General features: G+C 37.5%; 3 protein-coding genes and 1 long non-coding RNA gene across 6 annotated transcripts in view; 3 read left to right on the top strand and 1 right to left on the bottom strand.

Annotated features, from left to right (window-relative positions):
* The first annotated feature begins 1,860 nt into the window (after positions 1–1,860).
* On the top strand, positions 1,861–2,939 carry LOC119077436. Its single transcript, XM_037184652.1, has 3 exons — positions 1,861–2,124; positions 2,349–2,461; positions 2,541–2,939. The coding sequence occupies exons 1-3, from the start codon at positions 2,011–2,013 to the stop codon at positions 2,866–2,868; spliced, it is 555 nt and encodes a 184-aa protein (XP_037040547.1). The 5' UTR covers positions 1,861–2,010; the 3' UTR covers positions 2,869–2,939.
* Positions 2,940–5,371: 2,432 nt separating this feature from the next.
* Positions 5,372–7,041, bottom strand: LOC119077454. Its single transcript, XR_005087799.1, has 2 exons — positions 6,558–7,041; positions 5,372–6,496 (listed from the first exon to the last, which is right to left on the bottom strand). It is a non-coding gene; the product is annotated as an uncharacterized LOC119077454 (long non-coding RNA).
* Positions 7,042–10,869: 3,828 nt separating this feature from the next.
* Positions 10,870–12,730, top strand: LOC119077386 (bacillopeptidase F-like). The gene is made up of 2 exons (XM_037184584.1): positions 10,870–11,019; positions 11,168–12,730. Exon 2 carries the CDS (start codon positions 11,273–11,275, stop codon positions 12,677–12,679), a length of 1,407 nt encoding a protein of 468 aa, XP_037040479.1. The 5' UTR covers positions 10,870–11,019; positions 11,168–11,272; the 3' UTR covers positions 12,680–12,730.
* Positions 12,731–15,037: 2,307 nt separating this feature from the next.
* The window catches only part of LOC119077367 (potassium voltage-gated channel protein Shab), a 115,289-nt gene continuing 112,177 nt past the window's right edge, over positions 15,038–18,149 (top strand). For all 3 annotated transcript variants that reach the window (XM_037184555.1, XM_037184554.1, XM_037184553.1), the window contains exon 1: positions 15,038–15,281. The gene's annotated coding sequence lies outside the window, so the exon portion shown is untranslated. The remainder of the gene's footprint in view (positions 15,282–18,149) is intronic.

Here is an 18,149-nt window from a genome sequence, read left to right as displayed (position 1 = left end):
GTAACTCAAACTCAGAGAGATGCTATTATGGCGACTGGGACGTCACTTCGACAGATAGAGGTAACATGTAAATGACATAGAGGTAACATGTGAGTGACATTTGGTTCAGTTGAATCGTATGGGAGCGGACTGCAACCAATTTACGTATATAAAAGAGAGAACGGCTCTCTCGAATCAAAACCACCTCACATATTACGTCTATCCGTCGAAACGACCCAGTCGTCATATTAGCATCTCTCTGCTCTAACTGCATTTCAGTACGAAATCCCAACTGAACTGAAATCACGTTACAATTTTGTATGAAAATTACAGCAGAGTTCAGTGGATTTTTTTTAGATTATCGGCGTAATTCAGTTATCGGCGTAACCTCCTCATATAAAACCTTGGCTCAAGCAAGCATGCATACATTGTATCACTAATACAATGCAAATTGCATATATTTCTCTATCAGCTACTTTTAACTTTCTTTATCTATAAACTTATAGAAAAACTACGATATCAGCCGAGAAATTAGCATTTCAGTAAAATAGTAGGAAGTTTGGGTTTGGGTCACAATGTGACTTTAGAAGTTAATCCAAATGTTTGTCATTTTGTATGCAATGACATATTGGTATACTTACGCGGCCTGTGTGCAATGACATTTGATTAAGGATTTTCGATGATTTTTATCGCACTCAGCATTATAATCATTATATTCACGTCTGACTGAACAAAACAGTCAAATGCTAATATACTAATATACTTGTGGATGACGGATGACGACGTATCACACTCATATCATCGAGTAAAGTAATTCAATTCGATCGAGGATTCGATGGTTCAACGTTTGGTAATCTAGATTTCTGCTCCAAATTGTTCCTGTCACTGTAATCTATATTATCAGGTCTTGCAAATATGAAGGACTTAAAGATAAGGGTAACTTCTCACGCTGCAGTGAAACTTTCCACCGCTAACGTTAAAACCAATTAAAATGCTATGTCAAGAATGGGGGTGGACCAATATTTTGTTATGGAAACTCGAAGATCTGATTTGCGAGTAGTCAAAGACATTCACGCCGTAAGTGCGGTCGAAATTCAAAATGGAAAGTGCGGAGGTCTTTCTAACGTAGTCATTTTCATACAAGGAAGAGTTGAAATGTACTTTTCGGTTCACCTTTTCATCGAATCGTTCACTTAAAATTCAAATTTTAGGCACACTTACGGCGTGAATTGAGATGGAAAAGATCTATTCACTTTATCAAGCTAAATATTCTTGATATCTACAAAATAACTGGAAATTTCATTCTTACACTCATTTGCATTTCACAATGGTCGTCATTTTCTGACAGAGCATTTTCGTTGCTGTTAGTGTTAGCGGTGGAAATTAGGGTTGTCGGTAAATTACCGCCGGAAAAGCTAACGTTCTCTATTATTGCTTAGTGGATGCAGAACGTGCAGAGAGATGCTAATATGACGACTGGGTCGTTTCGACGGATAGAGGGAATATGTCGAATGATTTTGACATTGGTTGAGAGAAAATGTATTGAATTCTCTCTCAAAAACCCGACTGTCATTCGACATATTCCGTCTATCCGTCGAAACGACCCAGTCGTCATATTAACATCTCTCTGTGAACAACTTTATAGAGTGTTATGATGAAAGAGAAAAAATATTTTGACAGCTACCCCAAGGCAAGCTATAAATAACTAGTCTTTGGTCCTCTCGCTCGCAATGTAAGATGTTGAAAGAGAAGCAATTACTTTGACTAGTTGCCCAAGGCAAGTTACAATTAACTGGTATTCGGTCGTCTCCCACTGATCATAACAGTCTATGTATATAGCATATGATATAATCACGCATAACGTATAATAAGTGGAAAAGTTGTTATACGTATTGAGCCCAAACTTCCTAATATTGTAAAAACAAACTGAACCAGTTTATCGAATGTGGAAAATAATTGCGGCTTAGAACTTTGTTTATAAGGTCGTGTGAAAATTGTCTTTGTTAACAGTGTGACTGTGTAAGTATTACCATGAGGTGCATTTGGAGTATATTCTTACTATTGACTATCGCCGGAAAATTGTATTCCGCTGAAAGTAACAACTGTGGCGCTAACACTTACGAAAATGATCCATCGCTTTTTTCGGTACATTTACACATTAGTCAACGCACTTCAAGCAAAAGTGGTCACAGCTGCCAAATAGAGTGCAATTTTGTATGAATTGGTTTTTTACAGTGTTTTACGACACACTGTTAAACTTCATTACCCTATTTAGAGTGTCACTCAAGCTTGAAGTGCGTTGCATTAGCTCATTAGTTGACAAGAAAAATGGAAAAACAATTTTCTTTGATTTTATTCCATTTGTAAAGCTGTTGACTGGATATTTTCACGTTATGTACACAACGAACGGTGTTCTCGACAACGAAATAATCAGGTTTGATGTGACAGGTAACGATACCATTTATGCGAGAACAACAAATGAGTAAGTGAAGGAAAGCAGTTCAGACTGGATACGCATTACTAACCCAAACCCCTCTTCCGACACATTTGCAATGATTTAGCGGGGAATGTTGCAGAACCTTCAACATTACATTCGGCAAAGACTACAATCCATATTACATTGGAAGCGATGACGATTGCACAACGAAGGTTTCCGATTCGGGACAGATAAAACTATTGGCCTCGTTTACCGATAATGACGGTTCCATCTGTTATATATCGTGGGGTTGCCGTGAGACACGACATAATGTACACGCAAACTGCGATAAACGTGAACTGTCGCTGCAGCAGAAATTATGGATTTACGGGCAATTCATCTGGAGGCGTTTGCCTATAATCGAAGTTAATCAGACTGCCGACTACGAAAATGGAAAATGTTTCGATAATTGACCGTTCTGAATATGTTATCCCTGTTGTCGTACTTTCTAATTCACTTTCTAATCAATAACAGAATCATCGAGCATCGATTTTATTGTTTCATTTGACCGATACAACAACGCCATCTACGTATGATTTATCTGTTAAATCACTCAAATAAACTCCAGGGAACGTGAAGTTAGTTTAAATCCAAGACTTATATTTTGTGAATGAGGAATAGATCATTGTCAATGTCGTTTGAGATGTCAAATGAGCTGTCATTTTCACAAAGCTAACCCAGCTAACCACAATGTTACGAAAATTTATACGTAGCTGTCATTGTTTGAGGTTAGCTTTTTGTTTCCAGAAAGGTCTCAAAAGATTTTTTTGGTAAGATTCTTGTTGTTTTCAGTCAATTTTTTTTTTTAATTATTTGACATGATGAGGGAAACTAAGGCAGCTTGTTTGAACTAATCCACGCCATTAGTCGTATAAATTTATACGTCAGAGAGAGCTTTTTTCTCCTTTGTTACGATCTGTCAGTTTGTCTATTTTGCGATTTAGTATGGAAATGAAAACTAAAATTGAGATATATTTGCTGTTTTAAGTGGTTTTTCATATTTTTTTGGGCCAAAATGTTTTAAAATGTGTTTGGAATCGATTGGCATTAACAGATTGTGTGAAAATATTTTTTTCGATTTTATTATTTTGAGGGATTCTTCTGAAAAACAGAAGACCGAAATCTGACGCATTTTCTATTGGAATTATTTATTTGTGCCCAGTAAGTTATTCGACCCCAGAAGCCAAAACCACTTTCAAAAATATTCTTCGAAGCTTGTGTGGCTAGTGTGAGGTGATCAAAAACTGAAAACTTGCACTTTTCTTACAAAAATTTCTCCAGTTACACGAGCCGTACAGGGTCGTTTGGGGTGTCATTAGAAAGGTAATTGCATGTTCTTCCGGATCTTTATTGGGTTTAACATTCATCCACACTGAGATATGCACAGTTGAAGTTTTCAACCGAAAAAAGACTGAAAACTTACACGTTTCGTACACAAATTTCTCGAGGTACACGAAACGTACAGGGTCGTGTGGGGTGTCATTAGAAAGGTATATAAGGCATATACTTTCAGTGAAAGTAGAGCTTACGGAAGTTTGGCAGCTTCTACGATTCAATATAAGCACTTAAATATTTCAACTTCTCATAATTCGTCGTAGATGCTTCCAAACCCCAATAAGTCCCTATTTGCCCTGAAGTGCGTTACCTTTCTAATGACACCCCACACGACCCTGTACGGCTCTTGTAACTGGAGAAATGTTTGTAAGAAAAGTGCAAGTTTTCGGCTTTTGATCACCTCACACTAGCCACACAAGCTCCGAAGAATTTTTTTGAAAGTGTTCTTGGCATCTGGGGTCGATGGGCACATATAAAAAATTCCAATAGAAAATGCGTCCGATTTCGGTCTTCTGTTTTTCATAAGAATCCCTCTTTATTAATGTCAATTGATTCCAAACACACTTTAAAACATTTTGGTCTAAAAAAATAAAAAACCACTTAAAACAGCAAAGATATCTCAATCCACGCCATTAGTCGTATAAATTTATACGTCAGAGAGAGCTTTTTTCTCCTTTGTTGCGATCTGTCAGTTTTTCTATTTTGCGATTTAGTATGGAAATGAAAACTAAAATTGAGATATCTTTGCTGTTTTAAGTAGTTTTTCATATTTTTTTGGACCAAAATGTTTTAAAATGTGTTTGGAATCGATTGGCATTAACAGATTGTTTGAAAATATTTTTTTCTATTTTATTATTTGGTTAATGTCAATCGATTCCAAACACATTTTAAAACATTTTGGTCCAAAAAAATATGAAAAACCACTTAAAACAGCAAAGATATCTCAATTTCAGTTTTCATTTCCATAATAAATCGCAAAATAAAAAAACTGACAGATCGTAACAAAGGAGAAAAAAGCTCTCTCTGACGTATAAATTTATACGACTAATGGCGTGGATTGGGTGTACAATTTAAGTTTTGCGTAACGAAGCTGAAAGCGTCAACTCTAGCGAAATCATTCAATTTAGAAATTGTACTTCAAAGACTGCGTCACACTTTTCTCGTAGAGATTTGTGTTGGGATCCGACAGATTATTTGTCCTGAACGCTATTACTAAACGACCACCTTAAAAGAAACTGACCCCGTCAATATTTACTAAGTGTACATCTGCCTACAACGATAATATCGCACAACAAAAATAGCGTTTGAACCTCTATCCAAAATGATTGACGATTTGCAATATTACGTAGCTTACAAATCGTCAAAATAAACATTTTGGTCAGAGGTGCATAATCTACCATTATTAAACACCGTTACAACAGCAGAAACATAAGTCCAAACAAAGCACCTAGCAGGGTAATAGAGATTTTTTGGTGTCAAATAGAGTAGTTTTTAGTACGAGTTGCCATTTACATTATATTAGACAGGAGTCGCCGTGAGATGCCGCATTGGAGGCAAATTTGAAAACGAAAAAGTGGTTACTGCGAAGGGTTTTCAGTTAACTTTTATTAAAGAATTTACATTCAGTTACGTAATTTAGTTATTTGTATGCAGACTGCTAACGTGATGATAGATTATTTGTTAAAATAATGTACATTTCAGTGATCATATTTTCATTGAAAGAACGTTCGTGCCTATTTTTCGAATATATCTTGGCTCTTACCGCATTTTTAAGAGTGTAAAAATCTTATAAAATAAAAATGACATTTGACACTGCCAAAATTACCTACTTTATTTTTTTCTATTACCCTGCTTGGTGCTTTGGTCCAAACCATAGAGGTAGACTACCTAGAGGAATTATGACCCGAAATTCATTGAAAAATCATATCACACACACACTACTAAATCCGAAAACGTCAACTTTGCTTCTTCCTTTTTTTATTACAATAATTGTCTTGTCCCATTCATACATATATTCATTCATGTTGTCATTCATTATTCGTTCATAACATGTGGATGAGTTATAATTAAAAGAGTAAATAAGGTTTTCAATTTCTTTTATGAATTGAAAATACCTTTTTTGTGTAAAATGCCACGAAAATGTGGTCCAAACTCGAAAAAATACGACTACGAGTTACAATGAAAGAAGACCGGGTTATTTTAGCATACTTTTAAGTCCACAAGTACAAAGTATGGTTTTCAGTGACAATCAATTACGGGAGCATTCATAGATTACGTTGCGCTTTTTCAGAGTTGTCATCATAATTGAATCTCAATAACTCGATAAATGCGCTCTTTAAGGTTATGTTCTACTCCTCTCATTAAGAGGGATATATTGGAGGTTCAACATAGTTTCAACGAGGTGGAGTGAGTATTTTTAGAGTTATTAAAGATTCAACTGTGATAGCAGCACTGACAAAGCGTGTAACATCATTTATTAATAATAACTTCTTGGTTGCTTCTGCTCTTCATCGTCGTGTCTTCGTTCGCATTATCGGCATTCCCGACGTAGTGTTGATACAGCGAATTTGAACAGATGTAAATGTAACACTCGACCAGAGCTCCGGTCAAATAATTTACGCGAAAAAAATAGGCACCGCAAAGCAGAAGTAGGAAAATAGAGACTATTTCCAGCCACAAGTAGTACTTCATTTTTTGCGGTTTGTACTGTGGGAAATTAAATCGATTTATTTTTTGGTCATTGTTTCTGCAGCCTTAAATGGCTTACCGAAAGCAATCCCCGTATGAACCAGTAGGTAACGAGTAAGTTTGCGACTAAGAGAACAATCACAACTCCGAAGATAAAAATAAGTAGAACAACCAGTCCGTACGGCATTTCGCCATCTTCGTCGTCGTATTTACTAGTATCATCGTCTGAAGGGTATGCGGATACCATAATTACGAACATATTAAGTAGTCCTACGAGAGCAATGAGGGATATCACCAACCGAATTACTGCAATAACAAGAGAAGCAGCCTTCAAATCGACACATCCAACAAATTTTCTAACTCTTGGAACTGCAACCATCGCTTTTCGCTATTCAAATTGACTTTTTAGTGGAAAAAAACCCTCAAATTTCAACACTCGTGAAATGTTTTAAATGAACACACAAAGAATCTATCGAACGTCCTACGACAAACTGAAAACCGTTTTATTATCACAGAGGACAAGCCCACGGGTGTGAAAATACATGTCGTTTTACTTGAATTCGTTTTATATATCTGTACTACCAAAGCATTTCAAGCATGACTAGTACTCTAAACTCGAACAAATTTTGACAATGTAAAAAAATCCGGACAATTGTTTCATTCAAAGTAGAACTCTATTTGACAGCTGTCATTAATAACACTCTTGCTTGAAGTACTACTCTAAACGTATACAATTACATACAGTGGTATCACGGGGTGAATCGGCACAGAACTACAAATCGTGTAACAAATTGCATGTGACCTTTTCCAATGTGATGAATTCATTCATACGAGATAAAGTTTTCAGCCGTGACCATCATCTGACATGAGTGTCATGTCATGACGTAGTTTGAACTGATAAGAAAGGTGACTTGACCAGAATACGCTGTATTTAGCGATGGTGTTTATGTTTATAGCTGAAGATGGATGACAAAACAAAATCCGAAATGTTCTGAAAAGAAACAAGAAATTTTGCTTCTTTTATTCATGATCAATACTGATCCTAGCCGAATCAATCTATTAATACCATTTAAATAAATTAATTTTATTCACTAAATAAATATTTGCGACAAAAAAGACTGCTCACAATAGTGGCGCAGCCAGTAAAAAGTCGATCTTTTCATATAAAAAAAAAAATTACAATAAATAAAAATCATCAATCTTCTTTTTCCCCAATGTTCCCAAAATCTATTAATGGTCTCACTTGTGGTATTAGCAGTAACAATGAAGTTGTTGATCTATCATGGCACTGCGTTAGTGAAGGGCCGTGACGCAATTACGTTCACACTAAAAAATAACAATTCCGTAGTACTGAGGATCATGGCCCTACGTTAGTAAAGTCCGTCAACACTAAAAAATTGAAAAAAAAATCCGTAGGACTGATGAAGATGAACTTTTTGTCTTTTGCCCCTTTTGAGTCATTGAGACACGGTGAAGCAGACGCGTTTTGAATCGGCTCCGTGTTTTGTAGTGAATTAGAGTGTTTTAAGTTGGAATAGATCATTGTCAATGTCGTTTGAACTGTCAAATAAGTTGTCATTTTCACAAAGCTAACCTCAAATCGAACAAAAAAAGTATTGGATGGTGAGACGCCACACAAATTTTCATACATTTCAAGGGGCGGCTCTGTGAACGAAACATCTTTTGAGGTTAGCTTTGTGAAATTGACAACTCATTTGACACTTTTTGAGAGAAGAAACCGCTATTTGACACTGATCTATTGCGCCACTGATTTGGCAAAGAAGACGGTTGAAGTGCCCGCCGATCGTATTTTCAAGTTTGACTTTCGGTCGTCCGGCTCTTCATAGCTAAATTCTTTAATAAGTTAGTGAAATTTTCTCAGTCCGACATTTTGCACATATACAATAATGTTTCGGTCACACCCCACTATCACATAAATTAGACGGACTCGCCTACTCATACATTGCCGTTCTGCAATGCTCAAAGGTTACGCTCTCGTTCTAAGCTCTCACAAACGGACAATCGATGTCATCGTTACAGAAGCAATGGTAAGTTTATGGTACAATAATTATCGTTAAACCGCCATTCGGCTGCTCTTTCGAATTTGCCACAAATTCGCTCTCTTTTTTCCGTTTCACTAGCGAAACATGCTAGTCTCAGGACAGTAAACTCATCGCTCCCGTTCATTTCGAATCTTGTAGTTGCTCGGTACGCATCACCAGCCTTCAACCGCACGGAATTTTATTTTAAAATCGGCACGATAAGCAGTTACGAGGCTCGCTTCCTGTTCATCAAACAGCGCATCACATTTAGTAAACATAGATCATCTTCAAGGCCGTCTGAAATGCCATCCACGTTAAAAATGAATACAAATGAATGAATGAATGAAGGAAACATTTAACGAAACTTATAGTTTTTGCTTAGGCAAAAAATCGGGCATCTTAGAAAACGTTATAACGATGATTGTTGTAGGTTGTTTCGTATCGATTCCTGATTCTAAATTGATGTGGGGCCTAGTCGGCAGGTCAATGGTTCCCTGGTGAGCGGCCGTTATGTTCCTTTTTTTCAATGATTTTTCATTCGTAAGCGAAAAGAGATATCAATCCACTTCCAAAGGATAAGTTATAGAGAAAAGTCTAAATTTTTTTTTTGGTGAATTTTTTTTTGACATTTGAATCCGAAATGGCGGAAAAACTTGGTCAAAGTCGAAAAATATTTTTTTCTCAAAGGAAAATCTCTGAAACCGATAGAAAGACTGGAAATTCGCAAAAGTTTTCTTCAAAAGGTTTATAGAAAATTTAAAGAGCTACGTTTTTGTTTTTTATTTATTGAAATCGGGCAGCTCGTTTCGGAGATATGTCCGTAACAGTGAAGTCACCACATGATCTTCATGTCAAAATAAATCGAAATTATTATTTATTTAGAGTAAATAATCACACGTATTTCCATGACAATCGACCTTAAGTTGTATTTTCTGTAAATTTTAGTAACACAAGGCGTAACCAAGTTTCATATTTTCACGGAAACATGCTCCCTGTTCTTGAATTTAAGGATTTTGAAGGATCTCTGAGTTTTTTTTGGATTCTCTTCAGGATTTATTGAACTGTTGAGGTGGTAGTGGGTCAGTTCCAAAAATTATGTCACATCACACGCCCAAAATGTTCCCAGCTCTAGAACGTAAGTATTATGAAGGATATCTGGGTTCCCTATCTGGGTTATTGGGTTCCCTTCTGGACTTTTGGGATTGTTGAGGTTATATTATGTTAGTTCCTAAAGTTCCACCACTTTACATGGTATATCATGCTATCAGTTCTAGAATTTGAGTAAATTGAAGGATTTATCAAGTTTTTCTGGGTTTCTTCTGGTCTTCTGGTGTTAATGAGATGGTAGTATTTTGGTTCTCAAAATTCCTCCATCCAACATGGTCTACCACCTTCCCAGTTCTAGAATTTTGAGGTTTCTTAGGATATCGTTTGAACTTACGCGATTGTTACGGGAAACGAGCTGCCCGATTTCAATAAATAAAAAACGAAAACGTAGCTCTTTAAATTCTCTATAAACCTTTTGAAGAAAACTTTTGCGAATTTACAGTCTTTCTATCGGTTTCAGAGATTTTCCTTTGAGAAAAAAATATTTTTCGACTTTGACCAAGTTTTTCCGGCATTTTGGATTCAAATGTCAAAAAAAAATTCACCAAAAAAGATTTAGACTTTTTTCTATAACTTATCCTTTGGAAGTGGATTGATATCTATTTTCGCTTACGAATGAAAAATCATTGAAAAAAAGGAACATAACGGCCGCTCACCAGAGAACCATTGAGCTGCCATCTTGGCCCCACATCAATTTAGAATCAGGAATTGATACGGAACAACCTACAATCATCGTTATAACGATTTTCTAAGATACACGATTAAGCCCTTTTTTCAGCCTAAGCAGGTCCACTATTAAGTGAGGTTACGTCTGAAAGTACCATATCTTGAAGATGATCTATAGCGGCTAACGGTAACTCTAACTGCATTTCAATGCAAAACTGAACTGAAATTGCACTACATTTTTGTATGAAAATTACGGCAAAGTTTAATGGATTTATGCGACTCGATAACTGGGTATATCCTCATACAAAACCAGTGGTATGTTGTATGTACACTTTGTTTTATCAGGACTCCCGATTCATTCAAAAATTTATTTTCATTGAAAAACCACTCGGAATACAAATCTACGAGAAATTTCGAAATGATTAAGCATTTCTTGTCGATAATTTCAATAAAAAACCCACCAGATAAGGGCCTTATTTTGCCTGATTGTTTGTTATTCGGTAAATTACCTTATCTGTCATTTAGTACATGGAATTGTACTGAGATCTAATTTTGGAAACAGAAATCCGTCAGACCACATTGGTGTTGCAATTGGACCTGTATTACGCAAGTCCAGATTATGTTAGTCCACGTCAGGAAAACGTTGTTGTTACCGAGCCCTCTGTTTTCCTTGTGCCACGAACGTCACAGATAGTGGAGCTGGAAGATTACGGTATTGAGCGATATGTACGTCAGATAATGTTAATCTTATCCTCGTCAGGCAATTCAATTGAGAGATTTGGTTTCGTATTGTTTTGACTTATCTTCGGTTTACGCTCATTTTCATATCGCTTCGATTTCATGTGATATCTGCGTCTCCCATTCAATTGACAAGATATCCTATCGCTCAAATATTACAAAACAAAAACAGAACGGCCGCGATATAAAAGGACATTGCATCGACGGTTCGGCACACATTACAAAAAGTGGTTGTCACGACATGAAGTATCAAATTGCTTTAGTAGTCTTCGGACTTGCTTGCTTGGCGCTTGCCAATCCAACCGCCCGTGTTGAAGAAGAAATCTACAACAACCTCGATGAATCCGAACTCATCAACGTTTTGGTCAAATTCCGTCGTGCCGACACCAAGTCAGCATGGGATCGTTTCTACGGTTTGAAACTGAAGACTCGTGATGCTATCTTGAACGCTCAGCACGCCATCCTCAAGAACCAAGCCGATGTTGTCCAAGCTGATGTTGTAGCTGTTTTGGAGAAAACTCGTATTGCTGGCAAGGCACATCGTCTCGATCAACTTTGGATCTCAAATGAACTCATCGTTCGTGACGTCGACCGAGAAACCATTGAATTGTTGAGAAATCACCCGGACGTTGAAGCCCTGATCGCTGAAACTTTCATCCCATTGGAACAAGTCGAGGAAGGCGAAACCTATGACATCAGAGAATTCAACAACACCATCCAGAATCAATGGGGCGTCGTAAATGTACAAGCTCCAGCTGCCTGGGCTCGAGGCATCACCGGAACTGGTATTACTGTTGGAGTAACTGATACTGGTGCTCGCCATACACATCAATTCCTCAGTGGAACATACCGTGGTAACAACCCTGGAGAAACTCACAACTATAACTGGCGTGCACCAAACAATAACGCTGGAATTCCATCTGACACAAATGGACACGGAACTCACTGCACTGGATCTGCCTCTGGTACTGGAGGTATCGGTGTTGCACCCGGATCTCGTTGGATAGGTTGTCGCGGATGTGGAGCACTCCTCTGCTCAAACTTTGATCTTCTAACGTGCGGCAATTTCATGGCCTGCCCGACCGACACAAACGGTGCTAATGCCCAATGTAACCGAGCTCCACATGTCGTAAACAACAGTTGGGGTGGTGCTGGAGGTTCAACCTTTTACAATGAAATCCTTACCGCATGGAGAAACGCTGGCATTTCCGGTGTGTTTGCTATAGGAAACTCTGGTACAAATTGCAACACTGCTGGTTCACCAGGAGATCAACCACTTGCTTTCGGTGTTGGATCGACCGCAGAAGCAAACACACTTTCAACCTTCTCCAGTGTAGGACCTGGACCAAATAACAGCGTGAAGCCCGAAGTTGCCGCTCCCGGAACCAGCGTTGTTTCTGCTTCCCATTTGGCCGATACTGGTCTACGAACATTGTCTGGAACCAGTATGGCAGCACCTCATGTTGCTGGAGCTGTAGCTTTGGTGTTACAAGCCCGCGGTGGCACCGTTGTTGCTGCACATGAACGTCTCACCAGTACAGCCCTCGCTCACGTATCAGGTGGAAGAACTTGCGTTGGTCGACCAGAAGGTGCTAGACCTAACAACCACGTCGGATATGGACGCATCAATGTCAACGCTGCTGCATAAGTCCAATATTTTACTTTCTCGTCGTTTTACGTAAATTAAATCTTTATTGAAGACATAACGAATTGGCTTTGAATTAAACTGCCTGCAAATAGAATCGTGAACAGTGAATCCACACAAGAAACCATGTCGTGCAGTAACGTTACTATTATATCAAAATTGCAGTCATCCTATTCTGCGTTGGAATTCCCCTTTTTTGTCTTGTCTAAACGAAGAAGAATCTGCAGTAATATCGATGCGATCTACAAAATAATCGTTTTACGCAACGCCATCTGTTATCGTTTCTCCGCATCGGCACCATGATTTCTCTCGAGTGAGCTTTATCACCAAAAGTAGAAATTTTGAATTGATAAGCGCATCAAACAATAACGAATCTTTGCCAGCAATTGTGCGAGATAAATAAATCTGATTCGATTAGAGCAGTTTTGAGGACAGTAATCTCGTTTTGTGTTTGATAGACTGTCTGCCCGTCTCATTCATTCATTGATTTACTTATCAAAATTTGGTAATTTCCAAATTTAATTTACGCCGAAAAATATTGTTTAAGAGCGACAGAAGCACAGAAGTATCGGGAGTGCATGCATGCCTATATTGTTTAATTAATCATCATATGTCATCTTACTCCTCGATAGAGAGTATAGGGAATCTACAAATTATCACCATCGAATTCTGTTGGTGCATGCGGTGCGAGTGCCTTGACTTCCATCCATTCTTTCTCGACTTTCCTCGCTGAAATTTCTCAAGGTACACAAAACGTACATGGTCGTATGAGGTAAAAAGAAGACTTCAACTGCACATATTTCAGTGTGGATGAATTTTAAAACCAATAAGTCACTATTCGGCTCAATAGTACATGTGATTACCTTTCTAATAACACCCCACAAGACCATGTACGGCTCGTGTACCCGGAGAAATTTTTGTAAGAAAAGTGCAAGTTTTCAGTTTTTGATAACCTCTCGCTAGCCACACAAGCTTCGAAGAATTTTTTTGAAAGTGGTTTCGGTTCCTAGGGTCGAATTCCTTTCTAGGCACATATAAAAAAGTCCACTGGAAAATGCGTCCGATTTCGGACGGTTGGTTTTCCAAAGAATCCCTCCACTAACGTGCTCAATTTGACCATTTCCATGTCGACAATAGAAAGTAGACAAGTAGAAGACAATCATAGTGTTTTATTTCGTTATAACAGTAAAGCAAGTGTGTTGTCTTACAGATCAACTGTACAAACTTGACACTAAAACAATGGCTAAAACTGTGCTAAATGTCTGAAGTAAAACACTCTATTGTTTCTATACCATCAGCATTCAAAAAACCCATATATCGTCACTCATTCATCGGAAAATCCCTTTCTACGAAAAGAAACTGAGAATCCCACTACAGATTTCTAATGGTAAATTTCCGTTGATTGAGAACCGAAAAGGGGAAATTTTTTATATGCTTCACCAATCACAAGCTGAACGCATGCGCTTTTTCAAATCGAACCAAGAAAAAACATCTGACTTTCGAATGGAAACGAAAAACACAGCAAACGGTGTTTGAGAAAAAAGTTAGAGATTTTTGTATATTTTCCGTACAACAGCACATACCGCACTGAATTCGGATGCCAAACCGGGGAGAAAGAGTGCATAAAAACCATGTAAACTTAAGAGAATAAATTTCCCCGTTGAAGCTAGACATTATTTGTCTCAATTATGTCTTTCCATAACGACGATAAATTGTCGGCGGCTTTTTATTTAAACAACCGACAACTTGCAAAAATTTGTTACGAAGATTAGGTGTAACGTTTAGGCTTGATTTCCACTTAACAAAAAAGTTCTTTCAATTTTTGTTTTGCTTACTTGACAGCTCGGTCTCTCACACAGAGTACTTTTTGTTGAGTGGAAACCATATTTTAGATCCATAGAATAGGAACGACGGAACATCGTTTGTTTGTAATTAACATTACTTCCATAGAGTTATAGTCGAGAGATGGCGCTGTCAAATGCAAACATTTTTTGGTGTGAGTATGTAATTTTGGGTGCCGATTAACATCACTACCACCATGTCGCACGAGTTTCGAATATAACTATTTAAACTAAATTACTGAATTACTAAGTACAAATCGCGCCGACCAAAAAATCACTGCCGCGCACACCTCTAGTTATTTCAATGGGGAAACGCGACACTAATTCGAACAGTTGTGTGGAAAATGTACCGTACGGTGAGAGAAAAGTTAGAAACGAAATTTTCTCCATTTTCCCTATACAAACGGTTTGAATGTGTTAATTTTGTAATGTCTGTTGGTATTGCGACGGTATTGTACTACATGTAATCAAACCGACGATCAACGATTTTGCATCTGACTGTCTTTTACTTAGTTGAGAATCGGCCACCGTTCAATGAACTAGTCGACCCCCAAGAAAATCCGTTGAAAAAGAGTTTGTGTGTTGAAAATTTTGTTGGACCGTGTGTGGCTCCCCATTAAATTGATGAAAAAGAAAGACAATTGAGACTCCTAATATAACAACAAAGTGTCGGTGAACGGACGTTAGTGGAGATTTCAGTGCGTTGAGAAGAAAAAAAAACCTGCGGTTGAAGGAACGCTTAAGTTTTGGCGAAAGAATTGACGGTACAACAATTTTTCTCTTGCTTCACATCCAAACTCATTCACTGAGATTTCAACCACTTTGTGTGCTTGTGATTCAATGAAATCGGTGTCTTTTTCCCAGAACCAAACGGTTACATGAAAACAAATTGAATTTCCTTCCTTTCTATGCACTAAATTGCAACATTGTGAGTGACGAACAAAAAAAAGGCTTTTCTTTCGAGTGGTACAAGTGGCTCCCCATATTTTTCAACATGCAAAGTGGCTCTGTGTTTTTCTTCATTAAAGCAAAAACTTTCCGTTTTTTTTCCTTTAACACTTTCATCGTTATCCGCACAAAGTGTGCATACGTTTTGCCTTCTAAACGCTCCCCAGGCATTGTGACGACAAAGAACAAAGACTTATAGTTCCACATTGGCGTTACCAGCAACCACATTAGGATTAAATGTTGAGGGTGAATTTAATGAAACAAAAAAAAAGAATTTGATCCAATCGGTTAACATTACACAACGCCTGTGTGGCACAAATATATCGTTAAATTAAGACGAAAAATTTAACTGGATTTTCTCGTTGTTGTTTCTTTCCGTTCGTCCTTTGACTTTCGATGATTTTTTTTCTTTTTGTCTTCGTTCTTCATCTCGTACGGCCACTTATACTGCAGAGTATTTGATGTGCTCTAGTTGGATGCGATGTATGAAAAAAAAAAGAAAAAAAAAATTGGCGAATGTCGTCGCGATATGCACCATTTCCGAGATGTCCTGCTTTTCAGTAGCGCTGACTTATTTTTTACTGAAATGAGTCAGGCGAACCGAAATTTTTTTTTTTTGCTTTTTCGAAATAGAAAGCCGAAAATCAAAAAATTTTGTTTCCACCAGTGTCTATCAGTGGGTGGTTATCCGTTAAAGAAAAAGTTTGGGGAAAAAAAAAATGTTTTTTTTGCCTCTAACCTCGAATTGTATCGATAAGATAGGAAAAAAAAGTGTAAAGGGGAGATGTGGCGGTATTGTGATATGTGTTTCAATATCAAAATGAAACCAAACTTTAAGAAAATCCAACTCGCAGACAAAACGCCACACGAAATTTCTACTTCTCTTGTGTTCGCTTCTTCTGGGGAAACGGAATGAAACATTTTTTTTTCGGCATGTTTGTCCTTATAGAACCCCCCGACCTCATATCATGCCTCTATGTGTATTACATTGAGATTGGGGATTTTCTTTTTATTTTTTCTTGCCGTTGTAACGGTGGCCTACTCGGCATACGCATGGGCGATAAAATTTATATTTTGTAATTATCTCCAAAAAAAAAAGTTTCCTTTTTTTCGGGAATTTACTTTGCCAAGTTAAATGGGAAATTGAGATGAACACACGAAAATCGATAATTTTAACGTTTTTCGTGTGTGTATTACACACGCCGAATGTGAATGTTGTGTTTTGGTTAAATGAACGGATTGTGTACACTGTAACATGATTGTTGGTGTAGTCGGTATGTTAAAGTTGAAGAAGGTGCTCGCGATAGGACATTTTATGATTTATTGTATGGGTGAGAATGTTCGTTCGTTGATCAACAAATAAATCGGAACTTTTGTTGCCTTTAAGGTTTCCGATGCAAATTTCTGATAGAGAACTGGGTTCGAATCGGGATATGTTTGCAGTGTGAAATTACGTGGGCCGAGTCGAGGACAAATGTTCCGATCGTTTTAAGACAATACAATCTTGTTGAAATCAAAACACAGAAATAGTTCAAATGCGAAAAGGGGACGTGTCACATTAGCGAATTATAAGAAAAATAAATTTTTTTACTGCTATCGGTCGATCGGTTCTACTATCGGTAAGAAATTAGTAAAGAAAAAATTAAAATTTATTTTTCTTATAATTCGCTAAAGTCCACTTTCTCCATTTGAAGTATTCATATCCATACACAACAGTTTCAATCAGTTCTGTTGCATTTTATATTCAATCACCCTTAGCCCCCAGTGAATTCCACATTCTTTTTGTCAACTGTCTATGTTGTCACATGTTGTCACATGCTTGGGTCTAATTTTCATTCTAATTTCCTACTGAACCCATCTATTGAACACATGAGAACGTGGAGAATGGGTAAATCTTGATCTTTTCCATTGTGTCAAAACTACCTTTCAGAAACAGTAAACGTATCGCGCTGCCATTTTAAGCCATAACACCGTGTCGCAACTGTGAATTTCCTTTTAAGGAGCTTTCGAGAGCTTTTTTGGTATTTTGAAAGCTCTCCAAAGCACACAGACAATGCGATACGGTGTTTTGGCTTAAAAGGGCAGCACGGTTTAATAACTAAATCTTTTACTTCATTTGTTTAACCATTCATTTTACTGTGTATGTTTACACAGATCGCAGGTTATCGCTCATATTTCTGTCGTTGCTGCCGATAACATATGATTAGCCGTTTCAGAAAGGCTAACAGTGTAATTCCTTAATCTTAAGATATCATTTCTGTCAGTAATTCACTGGATTGAAATGACTGTTGTAAGCCCTTCATAAATTCCACTTTGTTCATCGCGCCTCAAAAACCGTCCGCATCTCAACTTTTAATCTCGGTCTTGATGTAAACAGTCAAAATGTGATTATCAAACGGCACAAGTAAAATGCAGTCTGTGTATGTACCACAGAGAGATGTGTTTAAAGTCGGAAACAGCCATAAAAAAGACATTATTTTGTGTAAAGTACTCTACACACTCTGTAAAAACTTTCCGTCCGTATACCATTAATCAGATGTAACAGGCCATTACATTGATGCAGCGCTGTAACAATATTTTCGGAGCATAAAATAGGACACTTGTTCACTGGCTTTTCCACAGCTTTTGTGGATGCATTCTCAGAAGGGAAAAATAATTTTTTTTTGTGGAATTTTGTGTCGCAT

Source organism: Bradysia coprophila, unplaced genomic scaffold (assembly GCF_014529535.1).
Source record: "Bradysia coprophila strain Holo2 unplaced genomic scaffold, BU_Bcop_v1 contig_235, whole genome shotgun sequence".
Taxonomy (NCBI): domain Eukaryota; kingdom Metazoa; phylum Arthropoda; class Insecta; order Diptera; family Sciaridae; genus Bradysia; species Bradysia coprophila.
This window is presented reverse-complemented; position numbering and strand designations above follow the sequence as displayed.